At 37.0% G+C, this 24,276-nt stretch overlaps 1 protein-coding gene, 1 long non-coding RNA gene and 1 other non-coding gene across 3 annotated transcripts in view; 1 reads left to right on the forward strand and 2 right to left on the reverse strand.

Moving 5' to 3' along the window:
• The first annotated feature begins 1,400 nt into the window (after positions 1 to 1,400).
• Positions 1,401 to 24,276, forward strand: part of LOC134477758 (uncharacterized) — a 70,443-nt gene continuing 47,567 nt past the window's right edge. Inside the window, exons 1-2 of the long non-coding RNA XR_010049953.1 lie at positions 1,401 to 1,490; positions 2,620 to 2,710. This is a non-coding gene — a long non-coding RNA (uncharacterized LOC134477758). The remainder of the gene's footprint in view (positions 1,491 to 2,619; positions 2,711 to 24,276) is intronic.
• On the reverse strand, positions 9,988 to 10,091 carry LOC111754715 (U6 spliceosomal RNA). Its single transcript, XR_002789384.1, has one exon. It is a non-coding gene; the product is annotated as a U6 spliceosomal RNA (small nuclear RNA).
• On the reverse strand, positions 18,570 to 24,170 carry LOC100720401 (DNA-directed RNA polymerase I subunit RPA43-like). The gene is made up of 3 exons (XM_063257786.1): positions 24,155 to 24,170; positions 19,576 to 20,163; positions 18,570 to 18,592 (listed from the first exon to the last, which is right to left on the reverse strand). The coding sequence occupies exons 1-3, from the start codon at positions 24,168 to 24,170 to the stop codon at positions 18,570 to 18,572; spliced, it is 627 nt and encodes a 208-aa protein (XP_063113856.1).

Consider the following 24,276-nt stretch of genomic DNA (forward strand, 5'->3'; position numbering starts at 1 on the left):
CATGATGTGTGCTATGGCTTGGCAGAAAGTTTGTCTGCATTTTGCTCCTGCCCAGAGACTTTGCCTGAGACTGAGACAAAGGGCAATGGACTGATTAATCTTGAAAAAGAAATTAAAAAGCAATCGAACCTTGAGGCTGTGGCATGGCTATTGTTGGGGGCTTTCAGCCAGCTTTATGTTTCAAATCAAGAGCAAAGAGCCCAGCAGGATAATTTACAATGCTGTGAGTTTGGCCAGAAGGAAAATTCCAGGAAGGCTGTGGATTGTAAAAACAGAGTTGAGATTTTGATTGTTGATGGGAAACAGAGAGATAAGAAAGATGGCCTGGGGGGCATCCCAGGAAGCGGGTCCCCACCCTGTGCAGCCTCACAGCAAGGGTGAAAGAATTTGTTCAGAGGAGAAGGCTGCAGAGCACCATGCTCCAGAATGGCGAGGAGGCCACATGAGGTTCCAGAATGGCAGCAATGTAGAGAAGCTTTTTTCACAATCAGGCAAACAGAGAGCCCTGCAATCCAGGCAACTGACCCCTACAGCCAAGAGAGGGAAAACCCTGGCTACTGCTTCAGCTGGCAGCAGACCTTGGTGGCATCTACAAGGTGCTGATTTTAGGTGCAAGGAAAATGCACGAATTCTGAGGGTAAGAGGGCTTCCACCTCAATTGCAAAGGGCCTGGGAGGCCAAGCAGTGTGCCCCTGAGAGGGCAATTTGTGAAGATGTAAGGGTGAAGCCAAAGGTGCAGTGGAGACCCCAGAAGTTTGGAAAAGCCAGGAATGTGGGTGATCCAAGGGAAGCTCCAAAAAGCAAACAGAGAGGATTTAAGAGAGAAGCTGTGGGAGCTGATATCCCTGGAAGTGCCATGCGAGGTAGAATCACCCAAGCCTTTTGGAGCTTGCAACCAGATTGCTTCAGATGCTGAGCATGGAACTCTAGGACTTAATGTTTGTCCTGCTGGATGTTGGACTTGCTTTGTTTCAAATACTTTATATTCCCCGGTTTGTAACTTTTGAATGGTAATGTTTATCTTGTGCCTTTGCATTTGAGAAATGTTTAACCTTGTTTCATTTGTACAGGGGTTACAGTTAACAGTTTGTTATAGATCATGGAGGAGACATGGGACTTGGACTTTTTAGCAATGCTGAAACTGTTAGGACTTTGGCAGCTTTTGGAGGTGGACTAAATGTCTTTTGTGTAAAGGATTTACATGAGTCCTGGGGGCCAGGGGTGGAATGTCATGGTTTATGTCTGTGTCCCCCAGGCCTCATGAGTTTGCATTGTGTATTTGTGCATTTGCATTGTCTAGTGCTTGGATTGATGGTGTTAGTGCTACACCCACCTAGGGGTGGAGCCAGGATGTGATGTAATGGCAGGAAGAAGGTGTGTCTTGCTCTTTGCCGGTTCCTGTTTGCTGTTTGCAGCCACCATGAGCTGTGGCCTAGCCATGCCCACCTGCCTTGGAGCCAACTGAGTGTGGACTGAAACTTACAAAAACTGTAAGAAATAAAACTTTCCTTTCCCAACTTGGGCTTCAGGTATTTTGTCTCAGTGATGAGCATAAAGTAACTAAGACAACAGTTTTCAAAATACTTTTATTGGTTATGGTATGGGAAGCTTGGGAGACGCCTTGTAGAAATTGTCTTATTTTTATCTTCTCCAAGAGTCAGACTAAGGGTTACTCCTCCACATTGTAAAAATGTTCTGATCTGTGTTAGTTAGCATTATCTGTAAGCTGCTCTTTGCTTTGGATGCTAAGACTGAAATCTCTGCAAACTACATTTCTGTCTTGTAGCTAATTCCAGTTAAACTCAGTTGATAGGGAGACTGCAGAATTGGATGGGGGAAGAAAAAGGGACTTGATTCTGCCCATGCTAGTTTTATAGCCTGTTCCTATGAATGTCAACCTAGCAGTATTTCTTCACCCTTTCTATAGCAATAGCTGAATCTAGTTTGTAGTTTCTTTATAGAGCTTCCCCATTGCTCCTCTCTAGAGATGCCAGAACCAGTTGGCTGGAGCTCTCTTCTTAGAAGTTTGGTCCCTCCTCTGATACTCACCTCTAAACTCAGAGACAGTAGCATCATCTGGGGGGTGCCCCCTCCTCAGTTGAGTTTCAATTTCATAGAGTTGCTTTTCTAGGCAAGTTTTAATAATCTGAAATTCTTGCTTTATTTTCCTAGTCCCAGGAGAATAGCCACATCCTGAAATTGCCATCTCTATAATGTCTCAGAACTGTTTTATCATCCTTTTATTTGTCTGGTTGGCCAATCTTTTTACAAGTTTTCTTGGTTTAGATAACTAGTGTCATTTCTGTCTTCTAAGTGAACTCTAGCAGTACTGTGTGAGCCAACTGCCAGATTGCACTGAGGAGATTTCAGCCTTATGATGTAAAGATCAAATGCAGGGGCTAAGAAACAAGTCTTCTGATATTACAAGATTCAATCACATGCTGGCAAGGCAAAGTTTGGATGGGTATAAAGAATTTCAAAACCTTTTGAAATGTCTGTAGCATTACGTTTTTCAGAGTTGGGCCTTATATCAGTCAGTGCTTACTAAAGAAACAGATTTAATGCAAGATATACAAATATATAAGAATTTATAAGATTGGCTTCCAATGTCATCCACAGAGTCAGCTGTGGAGGAGTGCAAAAGGTCTGTCTGCGCACTGGAGATCGGAAGGGTCCAATCAGAGGCCTGGAGTCCACTGTAGTGTCCTAGGTGAGTCCCTATTAACAGACCAAAGATTTGTGCTGCAAGCCTGCAGATGACAGCCAAGTTGAAGGTGAAGACTAAAGCTTCTCCAAAGAAATAGAAGGAGCCTTCCTTCTTTTTCTTTTTATACCATTCAGATGGCAAAGACATTGATTGCTGTCACTTACACTCAGTAAAACTCAGCTACAACCAAAACTATGCTAATCCAAATTAATTGGGCTTTTTTTGTTCAAATTGACACAATCAGTTAACTCTCACAGGCATATTGGGTAAAAGGTGAAAGACCTGAAGACATCATAACCTGGAAGTTGTCTCTTCTTTAGGACATTTCCCCAGCTCAAAAATCACTGGAGATTGCAGGACAGAGGTCTACAATATTGCAAGTTTATGCTGTACCATTCTAAATTATAATTGTGATGCTTGTTCTTCATATTGCTATAGAAACATAAGGGACAATCATTTTCAATAGTTGGAGAATTTTAGCACCATCAATTGTTCTCGAGTAGTCTGGTCCTGGTGTGTGAGAACAGATCACAAGATGCTGTGAGACCAAAGAAAATAGGCAGACAGATCTAGGATTGCACGAATGCAGTTTATTTGGAACTGACTGATAGAAGCATGGTCCTGGGAGACTGCAATATCAGTTGGAGCTTCACAATTTGGGTCAGAAGATGGGGGCTTATAAAGTGTTCAGGGCAAAAGTGATTTCTTCCAAGCCAGAATGGGTTTATTTTAAAGTAAAAGCAAGCATTCAGGTCATTTCTGGTACTTGAGTCTGATTTAAAATCTCCACTTATCATTTTATCTTTTTATCTGTTTACAGTATGCTGGGAAACTATGCTGGGAAAACTTGCTAGGATTACTCAGGAACAAATGTGGTGGTCACAAGTCAAGATGGCAAGATGGCGATAGTCATGTTAAGCTGTATCCATACACCAAGAAACAACCTTAATTAAGAGCAAAGAAACTTTCTGAACCCCTGGAAAGTGTCTAGTGGGTGTTAGCTTCCCATAATTTTTCAAGACTAGCTACAGTTTTAGAAGATTATTAAAGTTTGTGAATTTTTAAATAGATTCTTAATTTTATCTTATCTAATTAACATTTATATTTTTAATAAAACTTTAACAAATATATAAATATATTATTAAGCATTATCAGTACAGAATCATTTGGGTCAGATGTGTGCAATCCATACTGTGCAGCTATAATATAGCCCTAGATAACTTGTAAAGCAATTGCACAAGACTGTACAATTTTGACATTATTTTTAAATTTAATTTTATTTAAAAATTTATTTTAATCTCTTTCTTTAAATATTTTAAAGAGGGTAGAACTAAACATAACAAAACAGAACAAAGCAGGTCAGAAGAGAACAATGTAAGAGACACAGATTTTAAAGCAAGACAACAGGCAGATCATCACTGTCTACCATATTGTCTCTTGTTTTCTTCTAAATAGTTGTCCATACCTTCACACACAATGAATTCATACAGAACAAAAGAGTATTAAACTGATCAGAACAGAATGATGAAGACATTACAGGCTTTCAAAACCAGACAACAGGGAAGTCAACATTGGCTGCCATAATGTCTCTCGTTCTCTTCAAAATAGCTATCCATACACCTTTATATATCTTGAAATGAAACAATACGAAACACTAAAATCACTCTGAACAAAGAATAATAGTATTTATGAATTTCACAGCACAATGCTACAGAATCATCACTGGGCACCATAGTGTCTCTTTTTGTTCAACATAGCTATTCATTTCACCATACATTATATAATCGATTCTGATAAACTGTTTAGGGGAAGTTCTGTGCATGTATGAGACTCTACATGTATACCTATGCTTTCTGTATTAGAGGGAAAAACACAACAATATAAAACAAATTCCTAGAAAATTGCAAAACAAAAAAGACAAATGAATAACAACAGCAAAGAGCCCAGAACACTGACAATATAGGCCTTCAACAAAAGGTGGAAGGAGCATAACTGGCATTGTTAGTTTACATAAAGATCTGCAGGAGTTCCTCAGATCACCATATAATAATATGCACAATTGTTACAATTCTATGAATGTTAACTATTTTGTTCCAAGAACTTGTAAGCACAATCGTCTTAGCTATCTTAATTGTGTTTATATGATTTTAGATATTTTTTCTTTCCCTTCCTTTTTATTTTTCTTCATTTTTCCCTAGATATTATTTTTCCCCTTTAAGCAGATTCTTATCCTTTCACTGTATTTATTGAGCTTTTTGCATCTTGTATATTCTTACCATTTCATACACTAGGGAGGCTATATGGTATTTACACATGTGAGTTTGATTTATTTCACTTATGATTGTGGTCTCAAGTTGCATCCACTTATAAATATCTCAATGTGATCATTCTTTATAGCTGCATAGCACTCCATTGTATAAAAATACCACATCTTTTTTTACCCATTCCTAGATTGACAGGCATTTAGGTTGTTTCCAAGATCTAGCTATTATAATTTGTGCTTCTGTAAACATGGGTGCACATATATCACTGTGGTATCATGTTTTCAGTTCTGGGAGTATGCCCAGAAGTGGAATACCTAGGTCAAATGGGAGTTCCAACTCTACCTTTGTAAGGAACCTCCAGACTGACCTTCACAGTGGGTTGCACCAGTCTACACTCCCACCAACAGTGCAGGAGAGTTCCTTTTCCCCCACAGCCTCTCCAGCATTTGTTGTTGGTAGTTTTCTTGATCCTGGACATTCTTTCTGGAGTAAGATGGAATCCCAGTGTTGTTTTAATTTGCATTTCTCTAATGACCAATGATGCTGAACATTTTTTCATGTATTCATTTGTCATTTGTATTTCTTCTTCTGAGAACTGTGTATTCATCTCAGATGCCCATTTTTGGATTGGATCTTTGAATTTTGGGTATCTGATTTTTGAAAATTCTAGACAGAAGTCCTTTGTCTGAGGGACAGTTCACAAAGATTTTTTTCCCCAATTTGTGAGTTTTCTTTTCACTATTCTGGAGATTTCTTTCAACATGCAAAAACTCTTTCATAGGATGTAATCCCAGTTATTGATTCTGTGAAGTATTTCACGTGGTTTGATTCTTGTTCATGAATTCTGTACCTACCCCTATGTCTTCAAGATTTCTATCTAATTTGTCTTCCAATAGAGTTAGTGTTTCTGTTTTAATATTCAGATCTTTGATCCATTTAGATTTTAGTTTAGTACATAGATCTAGTTTAGTTTAGTACATAGGCATGGGTCTAGTTTTAGTTTGTGGCATATGGAGAGCCAATTTTTCCAGCACCATTTATTAAAGAGACTATCCTTCTTCCAGTGGATATCTTTGGCCCGTCTATCGAAGATAAAGTGGCTGAGTGTGTTTGTACTTGTAGTTGTTGAGTTTTTAATGTATTCCATTGATCTTCAGGTCTGTTTTTATTCCACACCCATGTTGATTTTATTCCAGTAGCTTTGTAGTATAACTTCAAGTCAGGGATTGTGCTGCCTCCTGCCTTGCCTTTGCTGCTTAGAATTGCCTTTGCTATTCTAGGTCTCTTCTGGTTCCAGATGAATTTTAGGAGTGATTTCTCTAAATATGTGAGATATGCTAGTTGTATATTGATTGGGATCGCATTGAGTCTGTATAGCAATTTTGGGAGAATGGTCATTTTCACAATATTTGTTCTTCCTGTCCATGAACAAGGATGTCTTTCCATTTTCTGAAGCCCTCTTCAATTTCTTTTTCAGGGTATTATAATTTTCTTTTATAATAAAATTCTTTTATTATTAAAAAGAAATTTTACTTCTTTTGTTAAATTGATTCCTAAGTATTTCATTTTTTTGGATGCTAGTGTGAAGGGTGTGGCTTCTCTTATTTTTTTTTCTCTCAGGGATTTTGTTGTTAGTATTTAGGAATGCTATTGATTTTTGAGTGTTGACTTTGTATCCAGCTACATTACTGAATCTATTTATTATACCTAGCAGTCTTTCAATGGAGTTTTTGGGGTCTTTTATGTAGAGTATCATGTTATCTGCAAATAAGGATAATTTAATTTCTTCTTTTCCTCTCTTTACCCCTTTTATTTCTCCCTCTTGTCTAATTGCTCTGGCTAGTATTTCCAGCACTATATTGAATAGGAGTGGTGATAATGGACATCCCTGTCTTGTTCCTGATTTTAAGGTAAAGGCTTTCAGTTTTTGGCCATTTAATATGATACTGGCTATTGGTTTGTCATAGATGGCTTTTATCATTTTGAGGTAAAGTCTGTCTGTCTATTCCAATTTTCTGTGAGGTTCTTATCATGAATGAGTGTTGGACTTTATCAAAAGCTTTTTCTGCATCTACAGAAATGATTATGTGATTCTTATTTTTGGCTCTATTGATATGGTGGATTACATTTGTTTATTCACATATTTTGAATCATCCCTGCATGTCTGGGATGAATCCCACTTGGTTGTGGTATATAATTTTCTTGATGATTTGCTGCATTCTCTTTGCATTTTATTGGGAATTTTTGCAACTATGTGCATTAGGGAGATTGGCCTGTAGTTCTCTTTTTTGGTTAGGTCTTTCTCAGGTTTTGGTATTGGAGTAGTATTTCCTTCCAGGAGTGAGTTAGGGAGAATTGCTTCCCTTTCAATTTCATTGAAGACTTTGAGGAATGTTGGTATTAAATCTTCTTTGAATTTCTTGTAGAATTCCACAGTGAATCCTTCTGGACGTGGGCTTTTCTTTGTTGGTAAGGATTTAATTACATTTTCAATTTTGTTAATTGAAATTGAATTATTCAGCAGTTTTACATCTTCTTGACCTAGCTTTGGTAATTCATATTTCTAGGAATCTGTCTATTTCCTCTGTGTTATCAAGCCCACGTGAGTAGAGGTTTTTGAAATAGATATTGTTGATCTTCTGTGTTTCCACAGGACCTGTAGTGATTTCAACCTTTCATTCCATATTGCATGAATTTGAGTTTTTTCTTTCCTTTTTAAAAATAAGGTTGGCCAGGGGCTTATCAATTTTATAATTCATTGATTCTTTGTATTGTTTTCTTAGTCTGTATTGCATTGATTTCTGCCCTGACCTTTATAGTTTCCTCCTTTATTTTGGCTTTGGGCTTGACTTGCTTTTTTTTTTCTAGATGTTTGAGGTATAGAATCAGGTGATTTATTTGTGTTCATTCTGTTTTCCTGATGTGGGAATTCAGTGCAATGAATTTTCCTCTGAGGACTGCTTTCATTGTGTCCCACTATTTCTGGTAAGATTTTTGTTTGCTTTTAGATATTGTTTATTTTCTTCTTTATTTCCTCTGTGACCCACTGTTCACTCAGAGTGTATTATTTAATTTCCATGTGTTTGTGGGGGTTTTTGCGGTTTCTTTTGTCATTAATTTTAGTTTAATGGTGCTGTGATCCGATAACATGCATGGGATGATTTCAATTCTTTTGCATTTATTTAAGCATGTTCTGTGGGCTAGTATATGGTCTATTTTTAGAGAACATTCCATGAGCTGCTGAGAAGAATGTATATTCTGATGTTGTTGGGTGGAAGACTCTGTATATATCTACCAAGTCCATTTGTTCACAGGTGTGATTCAATTTTGTTATTTCTTTGCTGATTTTCTGTCTAGTTGATCTGTCATTTTATGTTAAGCATGTGAAGGTCTCCTGTTATAATTGTGTTATTGCTTATTTGACTTTTTATTTCTGTTAATATTTGTTTTGTATAGATGGGTGCTCCCAAATTTGGTGCATATACATTTAAGATTGTTATCTCTTCCTCTTGAAGTTTCCCCTAACCAGTATGTAGGTACCTTCTTTAACACTTTGGATCATTCTTTAAGTTCCTATTGTCTGCAAATAGAACAGCTACCCCTGCTTTTTTTAGGGATACTTTTGCATGGAGTTTGTTTTCCATCCTTTGACTTTCAGTCCATGAATTTCCTTTGGGTTATATGGGTTTCTTGTATACAGCATATGGTTTAATGTTGCTTCTTGATCCATTCTTCCAGGTTGTTTCTTTTAATTGGTAAATTGAAGCCATTTACATTAATGGTTATAACTAATATATATTGGTTTACTTTTGACATGTTATCTTTCTGCTGTTGATTCTCTACCTTTCCACTTTGTTTAATTGTCTGCCTTGCTTAGTGGTTTCTTCTTATGTCTATCTAGAATGCCATTCAGTTTTCTTTGCAGGGTTGGTTGGTGGTCATGAGGTTCTTCACCTGTTCTTTGTCATGGAAGTATCTTATTTCTCCATCCATTTTGAAAGACAGGTTTTCAGGATACATCAGTCTGGGTTGGAAGTCATTTTCCTTTAGGATCTGAAATACTTCACTCCATGTTCTTCTTGACTTCATTGTTTGTGTTGAGAAGTCTTCTGTAATTCGGATAGGCTTTCCTTTATAGGTGATCTGTCTCTTCTCTCTAGCACTTTTTACTATTCTGTTCTTACGTTGGATTTCTGGGATGTTGATTATTATATGTTTGGGTGTAGTTTTATTTTGGTTATGGTTATTTGCCGTTCTATATGCTTCACTGTTGTGTATGTCGGTTTCCTTTCTCATATTTGGGAAATTTTCAGCTATTATTTCTGTAAATAGCCTCTTGATACCATTTGTGTTGTCACCTTCTTTTTCATTTATTCCTATTGTTTTTAAAAGGTCTTTCTTTTTCTGTTCACTAGCTGCAATCTTTTTTTTTTTTTTTTGAGGTCTGAAATTCTGTCTTCACTTTTGTTGAGGTGGTTTTGCCAACTTTTGATGGAATTTTTGATTTCCTGTATATCTCTTTGAATCTGCTTCATGCGTTCTGTTTTTTTCTTATATTGTTCATTCAGGGTTTCCATCTTTTTGCATTGCTCCTCTAATTTTTAACTATGCCTTCTTTAGATGTGTCCAGGATTTCTTTAATTACATTTATCATTTTGTCTTTTACTTGGGAGATTATTTCTGATCTGAGTTCTTTTATAGCTTCCCAGAGTTGTTTCTTTCCTCCAGTTATCATTTCAGGAATTTCACGTATATGGCTTATATTTTCTTCTGTGTGCATGTCTCCTAGGTTTGGTTGGGTTGGGTTGAGCTGGAAGTTTGAGATTGCATTTTTCTCTTTCGTTTTGTTATCTTCCTATATATCAAGGTTTTGAGTGATGTCCCAAAACTTCCCCCTTGAGCTGGGAATCACCTGGCACACATTTTGCTCCTGGGGCAGACTGCAGGCACCAGCTAACCACTTGGAGGTCACTGGATGTGGCCTAGTTAGGCCTGTGGGACCTCCCATGTTTCCTCAAAAATATGGAATGCTTAATGAATTTGTGTGTCATCCTTGCGCAGGAGCCATACTAATCTCTGTATCATTCCAGTTTTAGTATATGTGCTGTCGAAGTGAACACTATTTTAATCTCTTTAAAAGTTTTTTTTTGAGACAGTCTCACTATGTAGTTTAGGCTATCCTTGAGCTCACTATGTAGCCCAGGCTAGCCTCAAACTCATAGTAATCCCCTGCCTCAGCCTACCATTTGCTAGGATTGCAGGCATGCATCATGATGCCTAGAATAAGTTTTGATGTTATTATGTAGTTTTTAGCAATATTTATTGTGACTCAGTTGTGTGGTGCATCAGTGGAAACTGTAGACAACAATAGTAAGTGAGAGTTACACAGTGACAAGTCTGCCCCTCTACCACCACACACAGCCAATGAGATAGAAATGTGCATGTTTCAGATACTTCAAACAATTGTATGTCTTGGTCACTGTATAAAACTCAGCAATTACTGATAACATTGCTTCAACTATTTATGTGTGTGTGTCTGCAGAGGCAGGCATTTATTATTATTAAGCGGACATGTAAATTTTAAATTTAATTGTAAAACTTGGGCTTGTTTTATTTTAAAAAATGATATAATAGTTAAAATATGAAGAAAAAGGAAGGTTCATTCCTTACATATGCTAGGTATATTATATATTTGTGTTTCTCATTTGAGGCCCAGGCAAGCCAAAAGGTTCAACACCTTGATTTAAAGAAGAGTCCTTCTCCATAAAACTAATCAGACACTGATCTCATCTTATGTGTCTTACTATGAATTCACTAACTACTTGAATTCTCTAGCAATGTGAGAAAAATATAGCTAGCCCCACTTTTACATGCATGAATTACCCTCAAAGACTTGTTTAAGACAACTCAATCCAACAAGCATCCTTTTCTGATAGTATTCCAGTCTGTGACCATTGTCCTAGGGATATTATTTATAATACTCCCATTTGCTTTAAAACATCCTGATTTGGAAAAGAAGTTATGGTTATTTTACAAAATTAGTAAGTAGAAGAGCTGGAAATTGAACTCAGCCGTAGCATGTATGGTTTTTACTAGTCCACACTGCCTCGGAGGGTCAGCATTGTCAGTGTAGAATTTTATAGCATGAAAAACACCTATGACTGCAGTGGGGATGAGTATTTCTGATATCACCTTGAAGTTTTTACAAAGCTTCATGGGAATCAAAGTCAGCCCAGGATATTTTCCCACTGTGAAAATAACCTTAGAAGATAGAATAATTAACACAGAGCAGAAACTGGTTTAAGAAGAAAAGGAGACATTTGTTCATGCAATCAGGAGTCTACAGATTAGGTTAATTTCAAGAACTGGTTGATCTAATTCAATGATTCACTAAGCATATCAATAGACATAGCTCAAAATGGATACTAGTGAAAGATTTTATTCAAAGAAAGAAGAAAGGAAAGGAAGGAGAGAGAGAAAGAGAGAGAGAGGGAGAGGATCTAGTTATACACATTGAGATGATCTAAGATACTTTTATTTCTGGGAGTTATTTTTCCTCCCCTTTCACTGTACTATCTAGTTTCTCTTTAGATCACAAATGCCTATGTTGTCTGGTGGCTTCCAGCAGCCTTCAACATGACACATTTCTAATTTCATATTTAAATAGACAACAAGAAAGTGCCTGTTTTTCCTACTAGTGAAGAAATGTCCTTTGCTTTGTTTAGACAAAACCGAGCCAATCATGGTGAACAAGAGCTGTGTACTAATTGATCTGTAGTTGGATTGTAGACTATCCATAAACTAACCATCATGTCGAGATTGATGTCAGAGTGGGTAGGATAATTCTGATTGACATCCTAATCAGAATTCACTTGCTTCTGGATCTGGGGTTGAGATTCATGGCCCCAAAAGGCTGTGAACTATATGGGGGAAGAGTTAGAGATTTTTTTTGGAAAGGGGGAAATAGATACTAAGTTACTAAGTGCATGTTTTTGATGAGTTTATAAAGATTTATATTTTCCCGCTTGATACAATCCAAAGGTTAGATTTAGTAGTGCCAAAGTGGATTTTCTGGGTGATATGGGATCTTCGTCATGTCTGGATGAATCTCCCTGGAGTTTAGAGATGTTTTATAATGTTATCCACTTATACCACAACTCTGATAAAATAATAAAAAAAGAACAGACTGACTTCAAACATTTTTACATTTGGAAAAGAGTAGAATGAGAAACAGCACACAGTGGCCACTAGTCCACAGCAATGTCATTCCTGCTTGATAGACATGGTAAGAATCACCATTCAGTAGTGAGTTCTTTGGATGGTCATGCTGGCTGCCAACCATGAGTATTTATATTTTAGGATTAGTAAGCATATAAAGAAGGAATGAGTGTATGAAAAGTGTTCAGAACATTGTTTAACATATATCAAGTGCTCAAGGAACATTATTTTGATAATTTGAGATAGGTATTTGGAAAGAAGATAATTATAAGATTTCTTTGGCAAGAGAGCTTTCTTCAATATTTAATAGTTTTCCAACTTAATTTCCTCCGATTAGTTCTATAGTCTCATACCTGGCCATATTCAGAGATGGATCCATACTCTTTGGTTCTAGGAAGTAGTTTTTTGAGCCTGTGTATCAATTTATGTGGAACTGCTCACAATTTTCTACCCTATTTGAGCAGGAATACAAATACCCTATATCATCTCATTAATGTATATAATTAGACACACACACTCTCTCTCTTTCTCTCTTTTTTCTTTCTTCCTCTCTTTCCTTTCTTTCTTTTCTACAGTACGCATTTTGAGCTATGTCCAAGATGAAATAGCATTACCAACCATCAGGCAAAATTGGAGGGATAAATTTCCAGCCACAGGGCTCAACCATCCGGCCCCATTAAGGCTGGCTGTATGGATGTGATTCTGATATAGTATTTAGTTTTTCTTACCCAGGTTGGTAGGAGCAGTTCATAGAAAGGATAGTTCTGCATAACATGTCAACCAACCACAAAATGGACACTTCCACTCTTTACACATTATACCAGGCATCATCTCCTTTCATTGCCACTAATCTAATACCTGCTGACGTTTGAGTTACTCTGTAAGACTTTGCTAACTGTTTATTGGGAGAAAATAGGAAGGTAAGCCCAGGCATTTATTGAAATGCTTTATTGTGTACCCATTTTCACACATAACCCAGATGAACCATGAATTCTACTTCCCCCATTTTTTATAAAAAACTACATACACTACACTGTACATGTAAAACAAATTTGGAAAGGAGCCTCAAGCTGGCCTCTGAAATTGTGTAAGCAATTATCACATTTTTGTGCGCAAATGCAGTAATTATATGTGTAATTTGGCAGCTGGGTTTGAAAATTTGGCCTTAAATGGAACATAGACAGGAAAAATAAATGTTAGAAAATGCCAATATTTTATAAAGATTTTGAATCAAATAATGGTGAAATTATTGCAAACCATCTTAATTTTTAATTATAATGATCATTACACAATATACAATAATTTTTTTTGAGAAAGAAAAGAACTATAGATCAATTGCCCATCATTTTTGTCAGAAAAAAATGACTCATTTCTTGGGATGATAATTGTATTTTTTTCAGAGGTTATGGTACATTTTTCAAAGCCTTTTTTTTCTTATAAAGAAAAGATAGTGATTGCCTACTAGTTCAAGTTCTATGACAGTTTACTAGGAGAGAATAGAACCCTTTGTACTGATTACTTTAGAGGGAAAGTAGTATTAACTGTGCTTATATCTGAGCTAGTAATCTTAAATTAGATAAAGCTTTCTTATAAGCATTTAAGCTTTGGAATATAAGATTATAGCCCAAATGAAGAGTAATTTAGATTTCTTTGATCTAGATTTAAATTGAATGGATGCAGTAAAGGCCTAGCTTTTACATTCCATTAAGATTGATTTTAATGTATGTGATTTTTCATGTGCCTATGAGAACAAGTAACTTGGATTTAATATAAGGCTGGCCCAGCAGTAATGTTATCTTCTGATTTTAGCAGGGTAATATAGAGATTAATTATACAAGCTATGTAGCCAACCAACCTGGATTCCAATCCTTGTCTTACCACTCTCATACTCTTTTCTGTATCTCAGTTTCCTTATCTGGTAAAATAAGAATAGTATAGTAACCACTGAATGGAGCTGTGGTTGGATTGAGTAAAATACTCATTTACCGCCCCTTGAACAGTGCCTGGCACTGGTAAGCCCTCAAACATTATAGCATTCAAAAAATCATTTGCTTCTTAGTGTTGAATTTTCTGACATGACTAAATAAGCAGCAGAATTTATCTAACTCAAAAATGAAAAGTGCAGGAAAGAGAAAATGAATGAGTGACCCAAATATATGTAAAGTCCTAAATAATGAAGTAATGTCCTCAGTAGAGTGATAAAAGAAGCAGACAGTGTGGACAGAGCTGAGTTGTGGGACTTTATTTCAATATCATAGCTGACTACTAGATCTTCTGTGCTAAACTAGGGGGTAAAGAGAGATCACCATAGTGTCTTTCTCAACACTATGCACACCGTGGAAGGAATGTGATGAGTACCTTATGACTATAATGCATGATACAATATAGTATATGTTAAGTGCCAGGTAGAAATGAACACACAAGATACTCTGGGGATTAAAAAAAAAGAATTTGTAGGTAAGATTTCTCTATTTTAATATCATACAAAGCTTTTTAGAAAAAGTATAAACTAGTAAGGCAGGCATTAAGGGTTGAGAGATTTTATTTAAGGGACATATCAGCATTGGGGGAGGAATTCCAGGTGAAGAAAAGAGCATTAATAAGAGAAAGATAAGGAGGTAAGACTAAGGTATCAGCTGTTGGATAATCATGGAAACAGGTTGAGACAGGAGGCGTGGTTGTACTTGGGGAGTCTTTGAATGCTATGGTGAGAGGGCTGGTATTAATTTAGTAAGCAGCATGTAGCTTTTAAAGAAGTGTCTAGAGCACATCTAAATTTCAAAAATATTTTTCAAAGCTTATCAGAGAATCACTGAAGATCTTGTGAAAACTTATGTCCCTGTCTCCCTCACTGAGATATATTCTGATTCAGTAGGGCTAGGGGAAGAGTCCTAGAATGTACATTTCCAGCAATCTCATATGTCACCTGGATGCTGTAGGTTCACAGAATATTCTGTGATTAGCGCTGGTTAGGGCACATAGCCTTCCCAAAGATTTCATCTGCATTTTCCCATTAGTAGAAATAATTTGCTCGTACAGCCTCACAATGTACACATACTTATTTATTTGCAAATTATAGACAAACTACCATTTTAATGTTAATGACTAAATATAAAGCTAAGTATATATGAAACTAAATATAACCCCAAAATTTGAACTAATAGTGAAATAATCATTTTATCCTAAGTATTAATGGCACAAAAGTTTTTTTTAATTTCATTCAAATTCTTATTGTATTTGAGTATGTTTCATTATTTCTGAAAATCTTGGTTTAATAATTTGTCATGCAGCCATCTAAATATATGTCCTTAATCTAGTTTTTTCAATATTTTGTTGTATTGGCTTTTCCAACTGAAAAATTGTATTTCATAAAGATACATAAATCCAGATGGAAGAATTTCCCTACTGGCTGTTTTAACTAAATCCTCATTGCCAATTATAGAAAGCCTTTTGTTAAAATTTGTCTAATAGTTGTCAATCAGTATTTTGCAAGCCAGTAAGCAATGATACTACTTTTTTTTATTGGCATCAAAATGGATTCAAATTTCACTGAAATTCTTTGTTTGGAAGAGGAATAAACCTGTTTTTTTTTTTTTTAAATCCTGTTTGTAAGTTTTTAGAATGTGCTAGTTTGAGTTTTAGTTTTCATTTAAATCAATAATAAATGATCTTACCTTGTTTTGAAGTCCAAATCACAGAACAGTGGAAATCATTTTACATATCTTTCCAAAGCTCTCTGTTGGTAGCCTGTGAACGGATTGGGTTGGTTTATATTATTGTTATTCTGAAAAAAATACTTGATAGGTAGCATGGTATGGCCAGCCCAGTTTTCATCACAGAAAAGGTTAACATATTTGGAACACTTGTCTTTTTGTAAATGTACATTGGTAGCTCCTTTAAGTATTTAGGCATTGGTGAGATGAATGTCTGGATCAGATCCATGTGGTAGAAAATATGGCTATAGTTACTTCTATCTCAGTTTAGAGTTAATAATATTTTAAAGTTTGCTTTGAACAATAAAATGATGGTATTGGCAGTATTTTGTGCACTTTCGGCTCCAACCCCTTCTCTGCAAATTTGCCTGTATAAATAGCAGGATGAGTGAATGTCACTTGGGATCTCAAGAACCTTAGCCAATATTCTTTTAAAACTTTGGTCAAAGGAGATATTTTGTTATTTGTATACTTTTACCATTAAAGAATTAGTTACTGTTGATAATATACCTAATCTGTATAATTTTACCTTTGGTAATTTAAAAAAAAAATCTTTAATTTTGAAGAAACACTATCCACGGAAAACTATTTGCTGAGTTTTGGCTAAAAAGGAATATCAAGCATGGTGTGGTGAGGCCTGCTTCTAATTCCAGCACTCTGGAGGCTGAGGCAAGAGGATTGCTGAATTTCAGGCCAGCCTGAACTACACAGTGAGACCTTGTCTCAAAAAACCAAACCAAACAAACACCCACCTCCAAATCCCCAAAACAACAATGACAACAGCAAAAACAACCAGTACTCTCATTCTCACTCAAATTATATTCCAACTTTTTAATGGTGTATAATTTGCTGCAATTCCTGATTTTTTTCAAAATTTCAGGAGTGCTTTTGATATAAGGGAATGAAACTCCCGACCTACTATGTCTAGTACTAGTTAATGTTCTCTAAAATAGAAGAATGAATTTTAGGAACAATGGAGGTTAAGAGCAGAATGTATTTATTGAGAGAAAGAAAGCTTTTGTCTGAGAGAGACAATGCGTCCTGAGTGGGTTGCCAAGGACTCTGTCTTTTTAGGGACTTTTATAGCGTAAAATCAGGGGGTGAGATGGGTTCAAGGTGGGGAAAACTGGGAACTCACAAGGCAGAAGGGCATAAGGTGGGAGAAAACTATGGTCGATCAATAAGATTAATAGTTCAGGAAAAATTGATTAAATCGAGGACAAACGGGGAAGCGAGTCACATAGAAAGTGGGCATTCTTAGAGAGTAGTGACTCTTCCCCAGTGTGTTGGGATGGTGACTCCTGACTTCCTCAGGGTTATAGAGAACTAGTTAGAATATCAGTCCTTGGCATATTGGGTACATTTATTTGATCTTTTGTCTTTTTTTTATTTAAAGACAAAAGGAAAAACAGAAAAAGTGTAGAAATAATACAGAATGCCAAAAAAAGTAACACTAAGAAATCACTAGTTAACAAATTACATATTGTCCTCTTAGAAATAGTTGTTCAAGTTACAAAATGAAAGCATAAAAAATGGATAGACTCTCAAACATTGACAGTGCAAACCATTCTGTTCAAAGCATATGTTTGATCTTTTGTCTTGAGGCCTGGCCCACAGTAAAAGGTGTGTCTCTCTTCCATAGTTGCAAGCTGTCTGGGCTTCTGCACTGGCTCCTTTGAGGACCTGGCCCTGTCTCGCTGCTTATAGTATTTTACTTTCAATGCAGCTAATGAAAATGAGTTCACATTCTACTCAATTTTATTGGAAGAATTTTAGACTAACTTTAAAAATCTTGTGTTTGCTGACAAAAGTGTTCCATTTTGGCTTATAACGTATTGTTTTGCATGTACTACTTTGACATTCACAAAGAACTAGAATTTCTGTAGTAGTACATTACTATTTACTTTTGCTTTTAAACAGAAATTTTACAACTGGGTGATAGTTTGCCTGGGTTAGTTAAAACCCAGTCACATAGTTTGTACCATCACTTTTACCTGGTTATCCCAAACTTCAGTTTACTGAATATGCAAGAGAAGTGAAAAGGTCTTGGTCATCTCTGTGCTCCGAGAATTTACGTACCTTATTTACTCTTAACATTTGTAAATACAGAGCAAGTGAAGATAGCAGCATACATCCATGTACTAAGTTTAATGAACTTTGTACCATTTCATTATATATTTCTTTCTTTTTTTTCCCCCTGTACTCTCAAGAGGTCATCTTGCACGTTCCTTGGACATTTGTGCCCTGGCTTTGAAATTCACTCCTCTGAGAAATAGCTCTGGTGGTAGAAGTTTAGGCAGATCAGAAAAGAGAAAGATTGGAGGCTGGAATCAAATGAAAATCAAATACAGTTTTTCAGGGATATCCATGAAATAAAAGACCTGTCTGATCTAAAGTAGCTTTAAATTATATAAAGAGACAGAATATATTCTCTGAAGCAATTTCAGAATGTTTACAAAGTCATGAATTTGTGTTTTTTATAATTTATGTTTTTTATAATTTATCATGTATGTTCTCAATGTATACATTTAAAACACAAATATAGCATGTATAATGAAGAAGGAAGAATAGACTGTACAATATTACTATTTCTATGTTTCACTGGAATTTACAATGAAACCTAAGGAGAGGTTGCCAAATGTAGACTGTAAAGCCTTGGAGTAACCACTAAAAAGTTCGAAAAGTAGATACTAAAAAAACATTGAAGGAATTAAAATATTACAAAGTACACAGGGGCTGCCATTGTCGGGTTATGCACATGCTCTTCCCTGGCTCTGTGGCCTTGAAGACAGAGAAATTCTAAGCCCAGCTAGAACAGGAGTATATGTATCCACACCTTTAGAATCCTACAGGCAAGCTTTAAAGGATGGCTATTGCCAAAGTAACTCCTGTGGATAATCTAGGAAAAAACCAAAAGTTTTAGGACAATTTTGAATTTGTTCAGCGGTTCAAGAAAAAAAACAAAGAACCCTTGGCTCTAGCAGTACAATTCCTGAATCCACTTCAACCCAGAGGATGCTGCAGCTCCCAACGCCAGCCCAGAGGTGGTGCAGAGAATCCAGTTGTGGACATTGGGGACCCCAAAAGACTAAGCTGACGTGGCAAGTTGACTCATAGAAACTTACTGTTTATTTGGAAAGAGAGATCTCTACTTCATAAAGCTAAGGAACAGTGAATTGATTTGCCAGGAGAATGACAGGGAAAAAATCCTATATTGCAGAGGATTAGAGACTCTTTCCATGCACAGACCAAGGCTTTGTGACACTGGAGGAAGGGCCTTCCGCAATAGCAAGAGCACTAACGAAGGGACTGGACCAGTAGAACAGCATCCAATTTGGAAAGGACAGTAAATTAGAGTACAAGGAAGAGATCCATCCCCGTAAGGGCCACCAGATGTCGGTGTCACTCCCGGCCGGCAGGAAGGACACACAACAAAGTCTGGCAGTGGACAACCTTTTCTTTTATTTTCCTTCTCCGTACAGCCTGCCCCGGGAATCCTCCCGGCCGAAGCCTCTGTTGGTCCGCTCCCCGCGGCTCTTTGCGTGCTTCTCCCTACAGTCTGTCCCGAAGCCTCTACCGGTCCGCTCTCCGCGGCTCCTTGCGTGCTTCTTCTGCTTCTTTTCTACAGTCTATTTTTTTTTTTTTTTTTTTTTTTTTTTGGCAGTGGTCAGGCTTTTCTTTTTATGGTCACTTTGGTAACCACTGGAGTCACTACCTTGGAGAACAGGGTCCTGATCCTGATACTCCTGCTGTTTTTTCTTCTTCTTCTTTTTCTTCTTTGGCTCTTCTTCACAGAGATCATTCACAGGATTACTAATCTGCAGGTCTGCCTCTTCCTTTGGAGTCACATCTACTAAATCTGTGAGCTCTGTGATGCTAACATCCACTTCACCTGTTTCTGGGGCTTTCTTTTTTTTCTTTTTCTTCTTCAAAATTTTTTCAACAGCTTCCTCTGTGACAGTTTCTGCTACTTCTTCTGACATTTCAATGCACTTAGATTGTAAACTAGCGATATTTAGTTTTCCTCGAATGCAAAACACTCCAGCAGCATCTGAGTCTAAACGAAATACTTCAAATTCCAGTTCATCACCCACGTTTATCTCCACAGTATGCCACTGCTCAGTAGACATCTGCTCAGGCTTTGGGATGGAGGCATTAAAACATCCATGTACGAGACAGCCAATATCTCTTCCTTGATGCAGGAAGTTTCCAAACTGACTCGTTTTTATTGATGAAGTCAGCCTTACCCACACCAATAATCCTGAAGAAAATATAGTAAGGTCCAAGCATTTTAATGTGAATGAGTTTTACGGAATTTTCACATCTTTCAGGGTTGTTGTAAGGAATAAATGCCCACCACTATGCCCAGTATATCCAATGTGCACAGCAATAATTAATTCATATTAAGGAGAGGACTAACAGGAGGAGTTTGGATGAGGAGAAGGAACATTTCTGTGTGTATCTATAATGAGGTGTATGGTAGAGTGAGGGCTAAAGACACGTTGAATCTATTTTTAGGATACTTCACAGGTCTGTGAGAAAAAATAAAAGCATAAAGTTTAGTCTTTATATATGGGTCCTGTCTAGGGAGATTGAAAAAAAAAATGACTGTAGGAAATAGTCATGTCAATAGAGAGCCTAATTGGGGGAAAGTGATTTTTGAAGAGTTGAAGTTTGGAGTTTTAAGTTTAAATTGAAAAACAATCAATGCAGCTTGTGTTTCTCTGGATCAGCCAGTTGCTTACGGAGCAGGGCAGGGGGGTGTTGACTTGTTTGTTTTCAGGCCACACATCGGAAGGGACTTGGAGGTTGGCTGTCTCCTGGCAGTGGTGGCCCACACGTGGTGCTGGTTTGCAGGGAGTGCTTGCTTCTTGTTGACTTCTTGTTCTCTTCCTTCATTTTGTGTTAGTTTCTTTCCACCTTTTATTTCTCATTGATTGATGTTCACCTAGGGTGTTCCAATTCTTGTTTGTGCCCGGTCTCTCTGGGATGCTACTGGCCCAGGGTCTTTACAAGTCCACTTGGATTGGGCCTGAATTTCAGATCTTCAGATGGCTTGCCTTTTCCCTTCTGGTCAATTCAGATCAGCCAGCCTGGGTAAGAGAGGAGCAGTTGGCTGTGACAACCAGGGTTTGAGTACAAAATTGCAGGGCTTTAATTGCACTTGTTAGGGGCTGCTTCATCTGAGAAGAAGGACAGTGTTTAATGCCTGAGGACAAATGGGACAGGATGAATCTAAGGTGTCACATAAATTAGATCCAGTACCTGTACTCCTCTCTGTATGGTGACCAAAGCTCTCTGATAAGGCATTATTGGATCAGGGTTCTGAAGCAAGTGAGAGAGCCAATCATATAGATATCTTACAGAAATTTATTCCAGGCAAAGTGTGCATTAAGTGCGAAGAGCTTGAGGTAAGGGCAAGAGGTGGGGGCATAGCATATATTAGGAGTAGGAAGGAAGTCAGTGTGATTAGATTTGAATAAATGAAGGAAAAGGAAAAGGGAATGAGAGCAGAAAGGTAGTAGGATCTAGACCATGTAGAAATTTCTAGAAATTTGACTCTTAGTGAGATGGGAACCACTAGTGAGCTCAAAGTAGAGTAGTGACATGTTACAACTTATGTTTCTAAAAGATGGTTCTGACTTTTGGTGGAGAATAGATTACTGAAGAATAAAGAGAGAAGCTGATAGACCGCCTTGGAGCCTCTTGGATCAGGCAGTGGCTGTTGAAGTGGTGAGTTGCTGGAGTGTGGCTACATTAAATTAAGGTTGTTAGGGTTCGCTGATAGTTGGATGTGGGATGTGAAAGAGAGAAATCAAAAATGATTCTGAGAGATTTGGCCTGAATAACTGGAAGAAGAAAAATGAGTCTTAATAAGGCCAAGTTCCTTTGATAAGAACTTATCTATTTTGCCAATAAAAAGCTGTCACCAAGAAGAATCTTCCATTATCAAAGATTCTGAGTGAATTCACTCATAATGTACAATATGTTCAATTAATTTATGTTTTATGTCCATTGGGTATAATTAAAATGAAAGCTAACATTTCCATTATGCTTTAAGTGTAGTTATAGTATCTCTGTCAAAGAAAAAGGCAGGAATGAGCCCTAAAGGTAACAAATTGTCTATGGTGATATTGGTGGTCATGGTGGTGGCGATGGTGGTGGTGGTGAGTGTGTATGTAGGGGGAGAAGTGGTGAAATCTTGTTTTTAGTAGCTCTTCAATGAAAGATAGGCTGGAACTCCTCTGCAATATTTTAGATTGCTTAGGATGTCATGTCAGTTTTCATTGTTATTGATGTTAAACATTCTAAGAGTATCTCTAGCTTATGAAAAAGGTCCTGACATATTATAAAGATTATGAAACACGAAGACTTCCTATATTTCTGTGAAGCAACACTGATGACTTCAACAATGCAGTGCTAAGCTTTTATTGAAGTTCCTGGAACACTGTTACCTGGGTGCTTTTGTTCCATTAACAATTTGTAAAAGGTTTTGGTGGAATTTTTAACTATAAAACATCTTAGAGCATAATCTGTTTTTAGAAGATTAATTCTATCTGAAATAGAGAAGCAAATGATAAACAGCTTGTAGGAGACCAGAGAAATAGATTCTGTTTTGGTGAGGACACTAGTATCATTCCATATATAAGGACAGTTAGGAGGAAAAATCTGATAAGAAAAATGTATTGTCATGTTTATTGGATGAAATCAGAAGGTATTGCCAAGTTGTGGGTGGTAAAGTGGAGGGAAAAATAGGACCTTTATCAGTTAAAGAGAAAAAAGATGTAGAAAATTTTATTTCAAAAACATTTTTGGGGTTGAAGATTTAGCTCAATAGCATAAGCACCTGCCTGGCAAGCATGAGGTTGTGAGTTTGATCGCTGGTACCAATCAAAAACAAAATAAAACAACAACAACAATTTTTGGTTTATATAATTATTTGGAATTTCCCCCTACCCACTCAAAAAACAAAACAAAATCTTTCAAACTTCTATTTATTTGACAACTGGGATTGCTGAAAAGAGGGTTCAGGAATGAATTCTCGAATCCAGCCAAGATGTATACCGATGAAATCTGTTTGGTAGACGTGCTACTCATGATGGATAAAGAATTTAATTACTACAGAATAATTCAACATGTCCCCTGACTCTGGAGGGAATATGGTTAGGATTTAAGGATGTAGGATTTTTGTGCTTTATATTTTTAATGACTCAGGTCAAAGCATGTTGTTATGAGCAAGGCCAGTAAGAAGGAAAAACTGTGTCTGTAACTCGCTATAGCTGAGCAGGAGAAATGGACTCAAGTTTTAGTGCAGCTTAGGACACAATTTGAATGATTAGCAAATGTGAATAGCCTGCTTATGCCTTGTGGAAAGGCATCCTTGATGACAAATAACACTCCTTACAATTTAGACAGAGACTCCGGGAAGAGATATGCTGCTTTCCCAGGGGGTGGGAACATATGACATTTACCACCCCCAAGGAGATGCTACAGATGGAAAATATTACCAATTCCAGAGGTGTTTTAACATACATTTACAATAGTATCCATGGAAGTTTGAGTGCTTTTGGAACATTCCAGAATTTTTAGACTTTTATTCACTAGTCATTTTTATTAGTAAATCTGGTGTGCCACTTGTGAGACCTCAACATAGTATCTTTTATGTTCTAATTTCAGGAAAGCCTGATGGGATGAAAGAGTCATACACTGATTTATTTACTTACTATTTATTTTGCACCTATTTGCAGGGAATTAGACAAGGCAATAATGAATAAGAAATGAAGGACATTTTTCTTACAGATTATTATCTGGTAAACTATAATTATTATTATTATACTTTCCAAGGCTGTACAAATTTTGGTTGAAATGATATACTGATCGTAACAAAGTACATTTCTCTGGTTCTCTTGTCATCTAAACTGCCTATGGACCCCTGTCTATGGAAAAAGGTCTTGTACTCCTTGTTGGGAGTCTCATATGGTCTCTCACCAGTACCTCTTACGCCTGGTTTTCGTATGTACTCAGCAATCTGGCTCAGGCCTTTTTGCTCTTGAACAGTTCACTATCCCCATGGCCCAGTATCCATGTGGCTTTGCCAAGCATCATCAGCTCCCTCTCTTTGTAAGGCTTCACGATGCTGCTATGTGGAGTTCTTTAGGTGGGAACCTTGTGTCATACTTTCTGTAGTTTTCAGAGACACATCATACTCCAGGAAAAAGCAGATAGAACATCTCTTCACTTCTGGATCATACCATGAAGCAGGGCCATTGTCTTAGGGAGCTATCCCATAATAGTCCTTCCTGCTGTTATGTACAGCTTTTCCTCCACGATTTTTCACCTTTCTCTCCACACTTCCCATCCCCATCACCACAAA

Source organism: Cavia porcellus, unplaced genomic scaffold (assembly GCF_034190915.1).
Source record: "Cavia porcellus strain 051 isolate PalLab524CR breed Dunkin Hartley unplaced genomic scaffold, mCavPor4.1 scaffold_10, whole genome shotgun sequence".
NCBI classification, from domain to species: domain Eukaryota; kingdom Metazoa; phylum Chordata; class Mammalia; order Rodentia; family Caviidae; genus Cavia; species Cavia porcellus.